The 17,518-nt window shown below is 40.1% G+C and overlaps 1 protein-coding gene across 10 annotated transcripts in view; it reads right to left on the bottom strand.

Moving 5' to 3' along the window:
• Nucleotides 1–17,518, bottom strand: part of RAPGEF2 (Rap guanine nucleotide exchange factor 2) — a 303,062-nt gene that overhangs the window by 134,545 nt on the left and 150,999 nt on the right. For 7 of the 10 annotated variants that reach the window (XM_075930136.1, XM_075930126.1, XM_075930131.1 and 4 more), the window contains exons 6-7: nucleotides 17,305–17,472; nucleotides 14,040–14,057 (exon numbers count right to left, since the gene is read on the bottom strand). In XM_075930136.1, the coding sequence (XP_075786251.1) occupies nucleotides 14,040–14,057; nucleotides 17,305–17,472 (186 nt within the window). The remainder of the gene's footprint in view (nucleotides 1–14,039; nucleotides 14,058–17,304; nucleotides 17,473–17,518) is intronic. The other 3 variants (XM_075930135.1, XM_075930127.1, XM_075930133.1) reach the window with 1 other exon arrangement.

The raw sequence follows: 17,518 nt of genomic DNA, 5'->3' as shown, positions 1-17,518 counted from the left end.
CTTACCAGCACCATGGACACGGAGCCTTGTGACTCCTATTGGCTTCATTTCACCATTTACAGCCAAGGGGAGCTGTGGGAAGTGGCGGTCTGGCCCATGCTGCTTCCCGCATCTCCCCTTGGCTGCAAAAAGCAAACCAGAGGCAATGGGAGCTGTGAGGCTCGGTGACTGCAGAACTGGAAAATAAATACATGAGGCTATGTCTACATTTCGCATTCTTGTGCGCAAAGATATGCAAATGAGGCACAGCGATGAATATATCTCATGAGCTGCCACTTTTGTGTAAGGGGCTTTTGTGCAAGACGGAACAGTCTACACTGCTCTGTCTTGCGCAAAGCCCCCCCTTTTGTGTAAGAGCTGTTCTACCTGAAAATAAGCAGCAGAATGGGTCTTGCGCAAAAATGGAAGCTCATTAAGTATGCAAATGAGGTGTGGCGATATTCAGTGCTGTGCCTCATTTGCATATCTTGTTGTGCAAGAATGTGCGATGTAGACGTAGCCTGAGGGAAAGAGACAGTGACAAGCAGGAAAATCCATGCATGCCTGGTACCGAGCATCAGGCTGTTTCTCCCTCTGGGTCCCTGGGCTCTCGGGGAAGAAGGGTGGGGATCTGTGGCTGGTCTCTGGGGGGAGGGAGGCAGGTATCTGGACAGGATAGGGGAGCATAACTAGGTAAGTATATGTGCCAGGAGGATACCACAACTCAACTCGGGGAGGGGGAAGAGGAGGAGGTTGAGTGTATTGGGTATGAGCACCATGGCTAGGCTCTGATGGACGACTTATGGGGTTCTGGCCACCCAGCCTGCCTCTACAGAGGAGGGCAGAAAAACTGGGTTGTCATAGGGGTTTGTTTAGCTCTTGACTCCTGGGTATCTGTATGGAGACATACTTGTTGACAGGTATTTTGAAATAAATTATCAAAATATTTGAAACTGGTGTGATTATAGTACTGCTATTTTTACAAATAAAATTTGCAGAATTTAAATTGTGTGCAGAATTGTTAATTTCAGAAGGGTGGGGAGGCAGAATTCTTAATCTTTTGGTGCAGAATGCCATCAGGAATAATTTACATAATTTTTGTTTCACATCCATGAACTGAGTGACCTGATGCTTAGAGCCCTACAAATCTACAGAAATCTGCTTTACGTTAACGGCATCTGGGGATGCTGTTGCATCAATTTTTGTGAATACAGATGTGGATACAAATTTTATATCCAGAACCATCCAAATTTGCAGATACTCATTTACTATCCACAGGTATCCCATCCACGGATGTGGATATCCACAGTTCATTTTTGCAGATACAGATACTCTACTGATGCTTTATTACTACCCTACAATGTTCCATATACCCTTTTCTTTTAAATCCCTTTAATAATTAGAGGGGCATCTTTACCGGCTTGTGTTCACATCTCTTATGAACACTAAACAACCACCAGTGATTATTAAATATACTGTATACAAGCTAAATATATTGTTTTAAACAGTGTGTATCTTACTATATATTTTAGAAATGTACATCTGTCTGTCCATCTGAGTCTGTTTGTTCAGGCCTCCTAAACAAAGATTTGGTATGCAACTTCCTCATCATAAGTTAAAACAAGGTAAGGGTTTGGTTGTACCATGACAATGGGATATGTCTGGAATTCGATTGTTTCTCATAAAATGGAAAGGGAGGAGTCTGGCCAGAGAGACAGTCACACTGCAGACTGACCCCGGGAGGGGGTGGGGGGGATAGAGGGAGAAGCAATGGCTAGAGCTAGGGACAGCTATAACATCAATGGGCCAGCAGGGGGCAAGACTGGGACTATTTCAGAGTTTGTTGGTGTATCTGTCTGTCCCACAGCTGAGCCCACTACAGCAGGCATGGACAAGCATTTTTCACCTGGTTACAAGCTGCAGCAGGGAGAGGGGGCTGGAGTTGTCTTCTCTCCTTAGGGCAGCCTGAATACTGAATCCCTCATTCACAACAGTACCCCAGAACAATGATTTAAATGAAAAGAACAAAACTTGAGTTAAAAACCCAAGCAATGCTAGGTAAATCTTTAGTTCTTTTTTTATTTCGTTTTCATTTTACATACACAAGACCCTTGCCATTCCCTCTCTGCCACTTTCTCCTCTTATACCCAGGTTCAGTGAGACTGACTCTTTCATCTACTTTACCTACCATGGAGGGGGAAATAAATTAGGGATCCAATGCAAGAAAGCAAAATTTCTATCCATATGCCCTCATCCCAGAAAACCCTAAGAGATCCAGTTAGATGCCCCTATGCCCCTACCAAATCTAATTGCCTTTTCTGAGCTCTCCAACTAAAAAAATATTATGCATCCCAGTGTAAATTCCCAGCAATATTTCTTTACCCAAACTCCCCTCCTGCTCTTCCACGTCAAAATAATTTCTTGAGCATTTCCAATATCAGTGGTGCTCACAAGCACTACTTCTTACTGTGGTGTACTGAAAACTTGTGTTTAAATTTAAAGCTCTCACTTTAATTTCCTTTGGCAGTTTCCTGGTCCTGCTGGCATGCTAAGAGGCTAAGTGTGGAAACTGGGATAAGCATCAATCTCCAGAGAACCAGTCAACAGTAAAATGGAGTAAATATGTGACTGTTTCAGGGAATAGCTTGCTTTGTCTTTATTTTGGGGTCCTAGAGCATTGGGTCTGAATTGTAAGAAATGAAGTACTGTTATCTCAATCTTCCAGCAAGAGTATTACAATTTTTTCTTTGTGTGTGCTAGGAATACAATACTTTCCTGATCCACAGTCTCTTTACCCTTGCACCTTTCCAGATCATTCACTGTGCCAGAACTATGCAGATGAAGCAAGAGTAATCTATTTACTCATCTTCTGTAAATAAGCTCAGTAAAAAGGGAGGGGCTGCATATGAAATCAGCATTCTAGAATGAACAGTCATGCCTGATAAGTATTTTTAGTAAAATAATCTATATTAAAATAAATACAGGTTGAACCTCTCTAGTCCGGTAGCTGTGGGACCTGACTGGTGTTGAGCCAGAGAATTTGCTAAACCACGAAGTCAATATTGTCTAGCAGTATTAGCAATACTTCCACTGCTTATTAGGCTCTTCAAAGACATTTAGAGATTAAATTGGAGCAAAATAACAGCAGAGAACACCAAGAGCCAGGACTGGTGGCTGTAAACAAACTTCATGGGGCCACAGGAAACTTGTCCACATTCATAATAAGTAGACATCCAGCTAACTAAAATAATGCCAGACCATGGATGTTGCCGGACGAGAGAGTGCCAGACTAGAGAGGTTCAACCTTCAGAAATTTGTTAAGATTATGAGGAATATGAAACTGAAGCTGTGGGGGTTTTGAAGAAACTGATGGCTGTCTTTTCATCCTAAACTCATTTCTTGTGATTTTTCATCCCACATGCATTCTATATTAATCATGTTCTTAGATTCACTTTGATACAAACTATAATGGTTGAAGTATATAAAAATCAATTTAGAAAGTCAACTTCAAGTGTACGACTATATTGGCATCAATTTACTGTGCAGAATAAGGGGCACTGAAAGTAGCAGACAGAACATTTGAGTTTAAAAGCAAAGCAATTGCATTAGTGAGACATACTACAGTGCCATAAAATCTGCAATGTTGAAGAATATACTTTGCATTCTTACCAATTAGAAGTGAATGCATTTTATTTTTTTCAGTTTGTTTTCTTTGTAATTGGGCTTAGTATTTCCTTTATAATATCCTTTTTCTAACACCTCTATTTTTATTCTGATCCTTTATTCTTTGCATGGAGGATAATGGAAGCATTTCCCTGGGATCTGAACAGGACCTTTCCCACATTCCATATAGTTCTAGCTAAAATGCAGAAAAAACCCTTGACTCCTCAGAGGCAGAAATCAGGACGGATCCAAAAAGGCAACACTTCTCTTAACACTCTGACTTCAGATATTCAATGTGTTACGGAGGGTGCTTATGTATGTCACAGGAACTCAATCCAGCAACATACATCTAACACCCCCATTCTCTATGTCTACCTAATTCATTGATACCCATGCCTCCATTAGAAAAATGTTTAATACAAATACACATCTAATCTTTTTCTCCTGTTTAAACTTTACATGTATGTGCTATTCCAAACAGGGATTTCTCTACACCACTCCCAACGGGGGTGTATTCTCCCCCTGAATTTCCCCAAAATCTCCCCCAGTTTTGTGAACTAGTTACATGCCAATTAAGTGATTTTTTGGAAATCTGAATTGAAATTGAAACATTAATACACACTTTAAAAGCATATACAGTGTATGATAAGATATGGGTATCTGAAAAAGTATAATAGATTTGAAAAGTATGAACATAGACTAGCTTTCTTATACAGCTGTTGTTTTTATGACAATGTCAGTGCATTCATTTTGGTGATGTTGGCCAACCTAATAATTTCAAATTATGATTTGTAAGCAAAGTCAAAATGAGCTCTCCCTGACAGCTAGAGATGAGCTGGGAGCTGAGGGGGGAAGGCTTTAGGACCAGATTGTATTTACATTCACACCAAATCTACCTAGGTAGCCAGCAAATAGAGCTGTGTTGCCCAAGATTAGATTTTGGCTGGGGTTGGGTTAGAAATCACTTGAATGCAGAGGGAGGGAGGGAAGGTGAGGGAATGAAATGTTGTTGTTCTTATTGTATGAGTAAAGGGCAGTAGAACTGTACTTAACCTGTACTGATTGAGGACATCAAGAGAGAAGGTGGGGACAGGTGTTTTGCTTGATGGTCTGTCTGAGTCACAAGTACTATTTGACCTGCCCCTCTCCACTGTTTAAAGACAGAGCTCATTAGGCTCCATATATAGTCTTTTGTTTTGTTAAGTGACTACTACAGCTGAAATCATTGATAGTCAGGTCTAAGTGTTAGTCCTGCTGTGGGGACAGTGTTCCTGTGGGGACAGTGTTTCTGTGTAAGAGAGAGCCCAGACTGCACTAGCAGCGAGGTTCCCCCGAGAGCTCAGCTGAAATCACAGAGCTGGGTGGAACCTCAAGAGACCAACTCGCAGAGGTCACAGTGGCAGGTGACAGCAGAAGGTGACAGCACAGGGCCATTGGCAACAGAGTGATGGAGTGAACGGTGGCACAAAGAACAACAGTGGCCAAAGCGAACAGTGAGCAGCTGGAGGAACAAGCAAGGTGTTGTACTCATATGAAAGCACCTCTGAACTCTGAGTCCCCACTGACCAAGGACAACACTGGTGAGCGGGGGTAAGATGGAGGGAAAAATGAGGGGCACATTAAATAAACATTTGTTTGTTGGACTATATTTTAGTGATTTTGCTCCAGAATCCTACATTTGTGACTGGGAATGGAAACTTATATAAATGTGTTTCCTAGTAGGCCAAGATTTTTAAAATGTATTATTTGCCAAGGTTATCATCTCACATCATTGCGATCTTGAGAGGTCATTATGTTGGGGAGTTTCTGTACTAAACATTTTCATTATTATAATTAATTTTTACATAATAGTCATCTTACTGGGTCAGACCAGTGGTCCATATAGCCCGGAATCCTGTTTTCCGACAGTGGTCAAGGCCAGGTGCTTCAGAGGGAATGAACAGAACAGGTAATCAAGTGATCCATCCCCTGTTGCCCATTCCCAGCTTCTTGCAACAGGCAAATGCTCACTATCTTTCTGAAAGAAACTCAGCTGACTGGCTAGAAGCATGTGGTGCACCAGTGAAAGACTCAACAGTTGAAAAAGTAAAGAACTCTCTCACCACATTCAAAAAAATTGCATACATGGCTGATGAATGCACCGATGCAAATGGGCATCAAGTATTAAGTTAATGTTATGTTATCTTGATGTCAGTGGTAGGCCAGTGGATGCATTTCTAGATGTTCAAGTTATAGAAAACACATCGGCTGCATCTGTGACAACCCACATCTTAGAAGAGTTAAATGCTTGTCAATTGGACCCCAAACAGATGGTTGCTTGTGCATTTGATGGAGCTGCAAACTTCTCTGGAAGATATGGTGGAGTACAAGCTTTGCTCAGAGAGAAGTGTAACCCTAATCTCTCCTATACATACTGCAGAGGCCATCTGCCCCAACTAGCACTAGTACGAGCTGCAGAATCTTCAAAAGACATTTAAAAAGCTATAAATTTAATGTCTTCATTATATTCTTTTTTCAGCAAGAGTCCAAAAACACTGACTATCTTGGAAAATATAGAAGATACACTGGGACTGAAGTTCAAATTAGTCCAACCTGGGAAAACCCGCTGGCTTTCTCATGAGCGATCCTTGGCTGTTGTCTTAAAATTACTCCAGCCGTTATTACTGGCTTTGGAAAGTATCTACCAAGATTGGATGGACCTAAGCAGTGAGGCTGGTGGATTACTTTTGCTACTGCGTTCAGAGTAGTATTGCCATTCTCTCTCGTGTAAATCTACTGTTGAAACCACTTGGGTCATTAAACAATGCCATTCAGGCATCTGCTACAACAGTATTAGATCTTTGTCCAGCAATATAAGCAACATTTGGATCAATCAGAAAGCTATCCATTGAAAAAGTACTGGAAGAAGCAAAGATTTCAGTCCAGAAGTTGACTAATGAAGGCATTTATGTTGAATCCTTACGTGAAGAAGACAAGAAGTGTTTGTTAAGACAACTGAAAAAGTACACGGACTTAATTCTTAAAAATCTACAACAGCAACTTCTAAATTCTACTCAACCTCTACGTAGCTTTTACAGATGCCTGTCATAATAAACACTGACAGTTGAGTGGAGTGAGGCACTACCAGCAATGGGGCTGCCACGTGCTCAGGACAGAATAGAGAATTTGAACACAGAGTGGAATATCATACAACGAATGAATGAAGATTTGACTTCAACTTCTTTTTTATCATCACTAGTGGCTCGACCAGATCTTTGTGCTATGTTTCCTGGGATGAAAGAAGTATGAATTCATCTCTTGCTACTCCCAGTCCCAACAGCTACTGTTGAGCATTCTTTTTCATCACTGAATACAATTTTGTGTTCTGAAAGAAGTCACCTTCTATTTGATCATATTAATGAGCATATCAATTGAAGGAATGGAAGTACCAGACACACGAGAAGCCACCGAAGATGAACGCATTGCATACGAGAAGTTCATTGAAAGAGTTGTGCAAAATTATAACAAGAAACCAAGAAGGATGTAGACGTAGTGCTTCATAGAAGGCTTCAGTAGCCAACTTTAATGTGTGTGATTTTAAAACATGAGTTAAATCTAAGAAAATGGTCGTGAAACATTTTTTTCAGTTTTTACTATGGCGCCATACAGCCCACCTTCACCCTCATGGTCTCATCCCTCATTGGCCGCGACGTCCCTCCCTCCCCCATTTCAATTCCTGGGGAAAACACGGATTCCAAAAGCTCAAGAGGTAAGTACCAATTAGCAAATATCACAAATACTTGGAATGTTCAATTTTTTAAAAGTTGAGATAGTTACAGTGTAGCTGGATCCACCAATAACATAACTCTTTAGGCTTCATTTTAATTTACGATGTTAAGTACCAAGTGGCAGTGGCGCATGGAGCCCACAATCCTGGGTTCTGTTCAGGTCTGCCGCTTTGAAGTACCCTTCTCTTCCCTCCCCCCCGTGCTGCCTCTATCTGATCGACTAGAAATTATTGGCCACTGTCAGCAGACAGGATACTGGGCTAGATTGACCTTTGGTCTGACGCAATATGACCGTTCTTATGTTCTTATCCTGTCGACCATCCTGTCATCTAGCCCTAAACATACCTAATTTAATATTAAAATATCTTGACTAATGTTATATAGGAATCCTGGGACAGAGCCTGGAACAGAACACAGATTTGCTGGGTTCTATTTCTATTTATTAAACACATAAGATCCTTGGTCCTTAGCCTCATTCACAGTCCATCCTGTGTGCTGAATGAAGCAGGAGTCCTGTAGAACAAATAATATATGATCATGTAATTAAAGCAGGGGTGGGGATCCAGCTGCTGAGGCTCAGCACTTCCCCCCAGCACTGGGAAGCCTGCACTGGCATTCCAGCCTCTTCTCCTCCCACCCAGAGTCAGAGCTGGAGCATACAAAGTCTGGGCCTCCCTAGGCTTTGATGTGAGAGTGGAACTGAGGAGCGTCTTGCTTCTTCTCAGTTGGGAGGCACAACCCATGAGGGTTGTTTTGGGGTTTTTTCGCTTCTCACTTGTGTGCGCTCCCTGACTGATTTTTCTGTGGGACCCAGAAATGGTTCCCCACTGCGGAATTAAAAACTGGCATTATGTATACACAGGCAGATAAACTGAAGTTGCCCAGGCACCTTAAACCTTATAACCCTAATGACTGAATGCTTGAATTTGCAATCCCTAACATTTTTTGAATGTAGTTTTCTGTAGTTGGTTTCCTGGGCTTTAAAAACAAAACAAAACAAAAAACAAAAACAAAAAACAATTTCATCTAACCGAACCCTACTGACGCAACAAGTGTCATTAATAAGAATCTGAATTCAGAACCTTGAGATCCATACCAAACCACTTAGCTGCTATCTTCAATGTGGATCAAAAGAGATAGATGTGACATATATTTGGACAGTGGTTTACACCAGTAGTACACAGACGTCTTCCAGATGTACATCAACTCATCTAGATAATTTCCTAGTTTTACAACAGGCTACATAGAAAACACTAGCAAAGCCAGTACAAACTAAAATTTCATAAAAACAGTGACTTGCTTTTCACTGTACATACTGTAAACTGAAATTTAAGTACAATATTTATACTCCCGTGGATTGATTTCATAATTATATTGTAAAAATGAGAGCAAAAACAATTTTTCAGTGATAGAGTGCTGTGAGCCTTTTGCATATTTATGTCTGCTTTTGTAAGTAAGTAGTTTTTAAGTGAGGTGAAACTTAGAAGCATTCAAGACAAATCATACTCCTGAAAGGGGTACAGTAATTTGGAAAGTTTAAGAGCCCCTAGCTCACACAACAATTTACTAGGCCAGCAATTGAATGGCAGGATTCCTGGGTTCTATCCTTGGATGTGGAGGGAAGTGGGACTGGTTAGAGAGAGCTCAGTAAAGTACACACGTTTGATTTATTTATTCTGAAACTGTAGCTGAGGATGAGACATGGATCTACCATGTAAGAGAGAGTGTTCTATTCTTAGCTCTGTTCAAAGTGACCTTGGATGAACTATCATTTGCAAAACTGAAGGAGGAGGAGATTGTGTTATTTGTCTGCTGCATAAGAGGTAGGAGGCCTGACTCAGTAAAAGGACTGTGAAGTTCACAGAATTAATATATTAAACTTCCAATAATCCGGCACCTTTAGGACCCAGGGGGTGCCGGATTATCAGATATGCCGGACTATCGGAAGGAGGGGCTATGACGGGTCTGGGGTGGAGTGGGGGGATGCACCCCTCAGTTCTGCGGGACCAACCCGGCAGCACCCCAGCTGCTCTGCCCCGGGCTTCCTGGAGTCAGGCGCTGGTCAGTTTCAGCAGAAGCTGACTCCGGGAAGCCCGGGGCAGAGCAGCTGGGGTGCTGCTGGGTTGGTCCCACAGCGCTAAGGGGCAGCGCTAGGGGACCAACCCGGCAGCACCCCAGCTGCTCTGCCCCAGGCATCCTCAAGTCAGCCGCTGTGGAAACTGACCAGTGGCTGACTCGGGGAAGTCGGGGGCAGAGCAGCTCCAATTGTCCGGCTGCCCGGAGCAGTTCCGGGTTCCAGATGGTGCCAGACCATCAGGAGTGCCGGACCATTGGATGCTGGACCACTGGAGTTTTACTGTAACTTTAAGTGAAAGAGCATAGATGAAAACTTATGACTCCCTGACCAACATTTCTTCCCATAGGCTGCTGCCATCTCATCTTCAGCTCAAACTTGGTGAGATTCAAGGATGTGTTCAATGTGCTAAGAATGTTTCCAAAGATTATCAGCCTCCAGTTACTAAAAGCTTTTCTGATCATGTTCAAATGTCAATTTTCAGACTCTTATCATGTGTTACCATTTGAGCAGATTTCCATGGGAACAGCAAACAACATCTGTCTGTTCCCATTACCTTCTCCCTCTCCCACTTATGTTCCTGCTTAAAGTCATGGATGCACTACACTGTCATGATTACAGGCCCAGCTGCACCTCTGCATCAATCCCTTTCTGGTGTCCGAGTGCAGCTTCAGGTGTCAGGGCCTCATACCCTTACCTATTTCAGACAATTCTTCCACTCTTAAACCAAACCCGTGGCTACAGCGTCACGTGTACCAGCTCTGCTTACTTAGCACCTGAGGTTCTTCTTTTCAAGAGACTGAAACCATAGTTTATAGAATAATCTTTTAACCCCAAAGTATTGTTTATTTGAGCAGTGGGAACAAAGAATTCAGAAAAAAGGATTTTAGAACAATAAACAGTCTAACGATCTATCTTACCTAACAGCTTACGGTTCCATGACAGTAACCTAGGAACACCTTTGGACATCACAGCAGTTACTTTTGTCAGTTCTGTTCTCCAAACAAAACTCCCTCTTGAAAGACCCTTTTAAAACCTAGCTACAATTCTCTTTTCTCCTGCGTATTCATAGGCGCTTTCCTTTCCAAACATTGTCTGAAAACAACCCACAAATGTTTGTGACCACATAGCTTATCTTAAGACATTCTTTTTCCTTTCTGTGTTTCCTGATAGACCCCATCAATTTAAACCAACATGTACAGACACTAAAATATGAATACAGTTGTGAGATTATTACAGAATGCCCCAATTCCAGCACAGTGGCATCAGAACACCTAAATAAAAAGATAAGAAAGAAATTTAACTTAGGTAAACCCATTTTGGGGGGGGGGGGGGTATTGGGTAGTTTTAAAAAAATCTGAAGCAGATAGAAAGCATGAAAACTTTAAGCCCAAATGGTAAGCATTTGGCACAGGCAAATACAGAGGCGATGGGGGGAGGGGGGGGGAGTTAGTCAATAGGATTAAGCAATAAATCCAGGCTTGTCAGTTAACCAGGTAGTCAACTACACACTGACATTCCTATTTTAAGGGCCATACTCAAAATCAGGATCTTGATGTATTGCATATGTTCATTTATAATCATGTATAAGACCATTAGGCAGGACAATTAAACCAATATATTATGTCAATGATGAGGTGTTCCCCTCTCATTCTCTTAAGAACCAAAAGTACCACATTACTACTGGAATGAATATCCCTACTCATACTGTGCATTTAAAAGAGGACTGGGCTCCTAGAAAGATAAAATGTAAGTTAAAAAGTATCTTTAGTGTTACAAAAATATGATATTTCAGCATAACAGGCTACTTTACAACTAACAGCTTTGTAAGAAACAGCACTGAGGCTCTTTTGGTATTCTCTAAACAACAAGAAACCTTTAAAAACACAAATATTTGAGTGTCAGTACAATGATTCATTAGTGGTGTACCACAAGATAGCTAAAATAGTCATCAAATTTCTTGCTTTATGGTCAGCACGATAAAGCAAAGAAAATAATATTTCGCTCAAAGTGAGGATCTTGCAGAAACTTATTTTCATTTGCCAACCACGCTCTGAGAACCAAAGGGATTTCTTTATATTTTACATCACTCTGGGTACGTCTAGACTACAGGCTTTTGTTGACAGAAATTTTGTCAACAGATACTGTCGACAAAGCTTCTGTCGACTAAGAGCATCTAGACTACATCCAGTTCTGTCGACAAAGCAAGCCGCTTTGTCAACATGGCAGTGTAGACGCAAAGGACAGTTTAGATGCAATATCGCCTTCTGTCGTCAGAACTCTGTCGACAGAAGGCGTTATTCCTTGAAAAATGAGGTTTACAGCCGTCGACAAAACTGCTGAGTTCTGTCGACGTTATGTCGACCGAACTCGGCGGTAGTGTAGACGCAGTTATAGTTTTGTCGACAAAAGTCCACTTCTGTCGACAAAACCCTGTAGTCTAGACACACCCTCTGTGACATAAATTATACCATATAAAATTCCTATGAAGTATCACAGATAGTATATGTATAAATGTTTATAGCTGCAAGATGATCAATGTAATTTAAAGCAAAATTTAAAATCATAAAGCATGGTATTCTAGGTCTTCAGAGTATGTTGGTAGTTAAGAGCTGATTTGAGATAGAAATCATACTTTGCTTATTCACTCAGACATGACTTCCCCAATTGTGATTCTTCAACTTGTTGTGGTAAGCCTATTCAAGCCCCTTCCCCATTTCAATCAAGAGCAACCAAAGAGTGTTGTACTAAAGTCTTATTTCATGGTCTCCTGCTGAAATAAACAGCAGCACAAACCTACAAAAGCAAAACCTACAATTTTTCTGCTAACAAAATTTCCATAATATTTTCACTGAGCATTTTTTCATTTCTCCAACTTATTTTTCTGACCTGACAAAGCACAGGTGCATAACAGCTATGAATGGACTTTATTTTTTAAACAAATACAAAAGTCTAATAAATTGTCTATTGTGATGAAATACACAAATGCAGTCTGTTAAATATACTATGTATTTTCCTTATTTCTTATTAGGAGTTTGTAATGGCTGCAATATGAGGAGAGATTATTAACACTGGGACTTTTCAGTTTAGCTAAAGAGGTCTACAAAATCATGACTGCTATGAAGAAAGTAAATAAGAAAAAGTTATTTACTTGTTCCAATAACATAAGAACTGGGGGATTGTCAAATGAAATGAATAGGTTTCAGGTTTAAAACAAATAAGAGGAAGTATTTCTTCACACAACACACAGTCAACCTGTGGAACGCCTTGCCAGAGGACGCTGTAAAGACCAGGACTACAATAGGGTTCAAAAAAGAACTAGATAAATTCATAGAGGATAGATCCATCAATCGCTATTAGTCAGGATAGGCAGGAATGGTTTGCCTCGCCTTTGTCTGTCAGAAGCGAGGAATGGGTGACAGGGATGGATTCTTTGGATGATTACGTGTTCTGTTTATTCCCTCTGGGGCACCTAGCACTGGCCACAGTCAGAAGACAGGATACTAGACTAGATGTACTGACCTAATATGACCCAGTACAGCCATTCTTATAGTACCTCGTGAGTACTCCATGACTGAGTACAACTCAGGGAGCAAAACTGTGTCTGCTGGACCATGGATGTTGCTGGACCAGAGAGCCCCAGCAGCAGGAGGGCTGGCATCTGGGAGTGGAGCCTGGCAGGAGGTCTGCAGGCAGAGGGTCTGGCCGGAAGTGGAGCTGGGCTGGCAGCTACGAAACTCAATGGCAGGGGCCAGGAGTGGAATCCGGAGGTTGGCAGCAGAGGGACCAGCACTGATTTCCCTTGGCCCAGCAAACTCCCTGGTTCACGGTCAGTCAGGTCCTGAGGGTGTGAACCAGGAAGGTCCAACCGATACTGTGCCTGTATTGGATCTTAAAAGGTAGGCATATCTGGGCTGCCTCTGACCATAACTCACTTGCCTACAGCTAGGAGTTGAAGACACTGAGATTCACAGGCAAAGCTGTGAGCCCCCACTACCAGTGCAAGCCATCTGGAGCAGCAGAAGCACTAGGTTCTGTGCTGCTTCCCTATAAGCCACGTGTACTGTTTTTTCAATTCTCTCTCACACACACAGAGGCTGGAAGAAGTGTTTTCACCACTCCCTCTGCTGTGGAGGGACCTCACTGTTTTCACCATCACAAACCAGTCGGGAGGAGAAAAGCTTGCCTGGGCTGGGAAAGCTGTCATTTACAAGGAAGCTGCCTAGCTGCCTCTGGAACAATACCTAGAGTGTACATTTCTGGAGCCAGAGCTGTGTTTTGTTTAGAATTACAAACATTTCAGATTTATTGACAACCTACATTCCCAAGGTGTCTCTAACAGAGGTTTTATGTAATCAGTTAAGGAGACTGTGCTATCACCAAATCCCACATTTATTTTAAGCATTCTCATCACAGAATATACAAAACATCAATAAAGAAAACTGAGATAGGACACAAATTTAGCCATAACACTGCAATGGTATTCTGACACAATTAATCACACTTAAAACGTATAAGTAAAATTGTTAGTGGACCACACATATAAATTACAATACCTGAGGTTTAGTGCATTCCTGTGAGCCAAAATGAAATGAATGCCATATAGGAGGAAAGGAAAAGATGAACATTATCAGACATGCTATAGTACATATCACCATTAAGATAATGTTAAAATTATTTTAGGGTGGTCCCTGTTCTCTTATAAATTGATTGTACGTGTAAATGTTCTGTAATCTATTCAACACTTGGACACAATGCATTTACAGATTTACAAAGTACTGCCATGCTCTTTCCTTTTTAGAATTATCTTTATATAATTTCATTTACATTTTCATTATAGAATACTTTGTTCAGAGATGCTATTTTGGAAGTCCAAAAAATTACAGTTACGAACACCAGCTTTCTATGTACATAATCAACTGGGTCTATGTAAAGTAAAAACTGATAATCTTTCAATAAACATGTCTGTGATGTGTTAGTAATGAGCCAGTATAAAAAAAAAGTCAAGAAGCTAGTTTACTCTAAAGCTATGCGGTCTATTTTTTTGGATTAAGTTATTTTTTATTTATTATTATACACCTGAGTGTATTTAACACGCAAATCATAGTATACCCACAATAAGGACTAAAATAATGGAACTAAAAACTAAGCCTATATTCTTGACCATTCTCTGGTCAAGCATATGTCATATGCGTTTTTTTTAAAAAAAAAATAAATTAAAAGTCTACGTTAGAGATGGGAATTGTGAATGGTCAGAACCCCTTAGGATCTAGGCTATAATAATGCCTTTTTCATTCCTATTTGTTTCAGAGAATATACCTCAGTCCCATTTTAAAGGCACATTTAGATTCTGATTTTCAAAATTCTGATTTTGAAATAACCAAAAAGCTTTTTGGGTGGCCAAATGGCGGAAGAGTGAGGAACAGACAATCTATACAGACGTGAATAACTGGAAAAATGCATGTTTTTAAGTAGAGACTATAAATAATATAAATATGTTTAAATTGCCAATAATTACTTCAGGTTTTGCAGTCTACCTGACATTCTCATAATGTACTTCCCAATATACTTGTAAATCATTATGAACGTATACAGAATGATTAATAAGCTTTTGCACTTAGTACAACAACCTACTATACATGTTTAAAAAGTTATTTATACAAGTCAAATTATAGTTTATACTTCTTACAGCAAATTACATTATCATTTTTCTCCAATACTATATTAAACACCAAACTAAAGATGTTCATTAAATGTTTATGTTGCATCTGAATAAAATTCATCGAGAATTCCTTCCTACGCTTGTACCATGATTGACCCAAACATGCATACCATATAAAAGTGTTTGTGACAAACCTGAAAAATCATTTAACTTAAAACTCCAAAAGGGTTAGATGAATGAGCCAAATTAAATAACTCAACCAAGAAATTCATAATAAATTTGGAGAAAATCAAAACTGCACAGCAAATCAAAGCATTAAAAGGGATTTGCTCTATAAACAAAATACATAAAGTGTTTATGTAAGATACAGTTATTCAGCTCAGGAGAAAAACCTCTAACACTGGTGTAATCAAACATCTACACGTTTACAGTCATGCACACTGATTACAACAGTGAACTGTAAAGGAAAGGAAAGGAATACGAATGGGTAGGGAGAAAATAAGGGGAAAAATCTACTACTTCAAATCAGACACAGCATTTTTAAAACAGTAAACCCCTGATTCTGCAAACACTTATATGCTTAAATAACTGCACTCTATATGATCAATCATGTGCATAAAATCATTTATATATGTACTAGTAGGTTTTTCCAGGTTCAGAGCTGCCTAAGTCCAAGTCCAGAGAGGACAGAATTAGGCTATTCTCAGTGACTGCAGATGCAATCACCTCAAGCTGCAGTGGAGGAGATCTAGTCTGGATACTAGGAAAAACTATTTTACTAATAGGGTAGCAAAGCACTGGGTTGCCTAGGGAGGGTGGATTCTTTATCCTTAGAGGTTTTTAAGGCCAAGCTTAACAAAGCCCTGACTGGAATGATTTAGCTAGGGTTGGCCCTGCTTTGAGCAGTGTTTATATACGAGTGTGTCTACACAGCAAAGTTATATTGGAATATCAACAGTTATTCTGAAAAAACTATGCAAGTGTCTACACAGCAATTCCATTATTTCGAAATAATGGATGGCTTATTCCAACTTCAGTAAACTTCATTCTACAAAGAGTAACACCTATTCAAAAACAGCTATTTCGAAATAAGGTGTGCGTAGACACTCCACTTCTGCAATTTTGAAATAGCCCCTCACCAGGGTCATTCTAAGTTATTTCTTCTGGTGCTCTAAGGTGAGATGGAACATCTACATTAGGGAAGCCTGCCTCAAACTAATTTTGAGGCTTCCCTGCAGTATAGACATGCTATTTTGAAATAACTGTTCCGCAATAGTTTATTCCAAAATAACTGTGCAATGTAGACATAGCCTAGATGACCTCCTGAGATCTCTTCCAACCCTAATCCTCTACAATTCTAAGTCAGCTGAGTACAGGATCTGAAGACCACTTGCTCAATAAAATAATAACCTAATAGATTATTTTGTAGACCATGTTTAAAATATTAGTGCTTCTGGTCTTTCATCTTTTATGGAGGAAATCTATAAATTTCTGTGTGTAAAAGTACACAATCTACTTTGAAGAAAACTCTGTCTATGCTTTGTCATAGACAGATGGACTGCATAGAAGGATGGACTGCAGTAGTTCACGCTACAACAAAAGTATAACGGTTCAGACCAAAAATTCTCGTCTGGTGATGGTCAGCAATAAAAGTTAGTTTAATATTCTCCGAGGTCTGTGTTTTGCATAGAAAAATGACAGTCCAAAATCATGGATTATTTTTCTTCTCACAAAACAATTGCTTCATATAAATATGAATGCTTTACTGATTAACCACAAGAAGACTGTACACTAAAATATTTCTATCATATTTTCAATTATTGAAAGGAAATTTGAATCACAGGTTATAAGTAACAGATTTGTTTCAAAGCTGCCCAAAATTACTGAAATGGCAAGTAAAGATGTGCGCCATTCTCTTGTCAGCAATTCTCTTTAACAACAATAAATGTGCAACAAACCAATTAATCTCAACCCTCAATCTGAGGTATGAAGCAAGTCACAGAAGGGCATGTACACACTTTGGGTGAAGTTCACAGATACCCTAAGAAGAAACTCCCACACAGAATTCCACCAGCAGTGAATCTGACCATTCAGGGGTTTATTTTTGTATAAAATGTTTTTCCCTTTTCGTGTTTTTAGAATAAATGTAGGTAACTTACCGTATGATAACCTCTAGGTAAAGGTGGCTTCCCCACAGGATAAGGATCTACAGTATCAATAATGGTTTGTCTTTCTCCTTTTTGATTGATTTTCCTAAATCTCCTTCGGGATTGTCTATGGGAAGCTTGGCGCTGGAAATATTCTTCATTTTCATCCATATAGTCCACCTATAGTAAAATAAATGCAATGAAGGGCCTTTCACTACAAATGAAA

Source organism: Pelodiscus sinensis, chromosome 5 (assembly GCF_049634645.1).
Source record: "Pelodiscus sinensis isolate JC-2024 chromosome 5, ASM4963464v1, whole genome shotgun sequence".
NCBI classification, from domain to species: Eukaryota; Metazoa; Chordata; order Testudines; family Trionychidae; genus Pelodiscus; species Pelodiscus sinensis.
The sequence above is the reverse complement of the archived record's forward strand: the minus strand, read 5'-3'. Positions and strand labels throughout refer to the sequence as shown.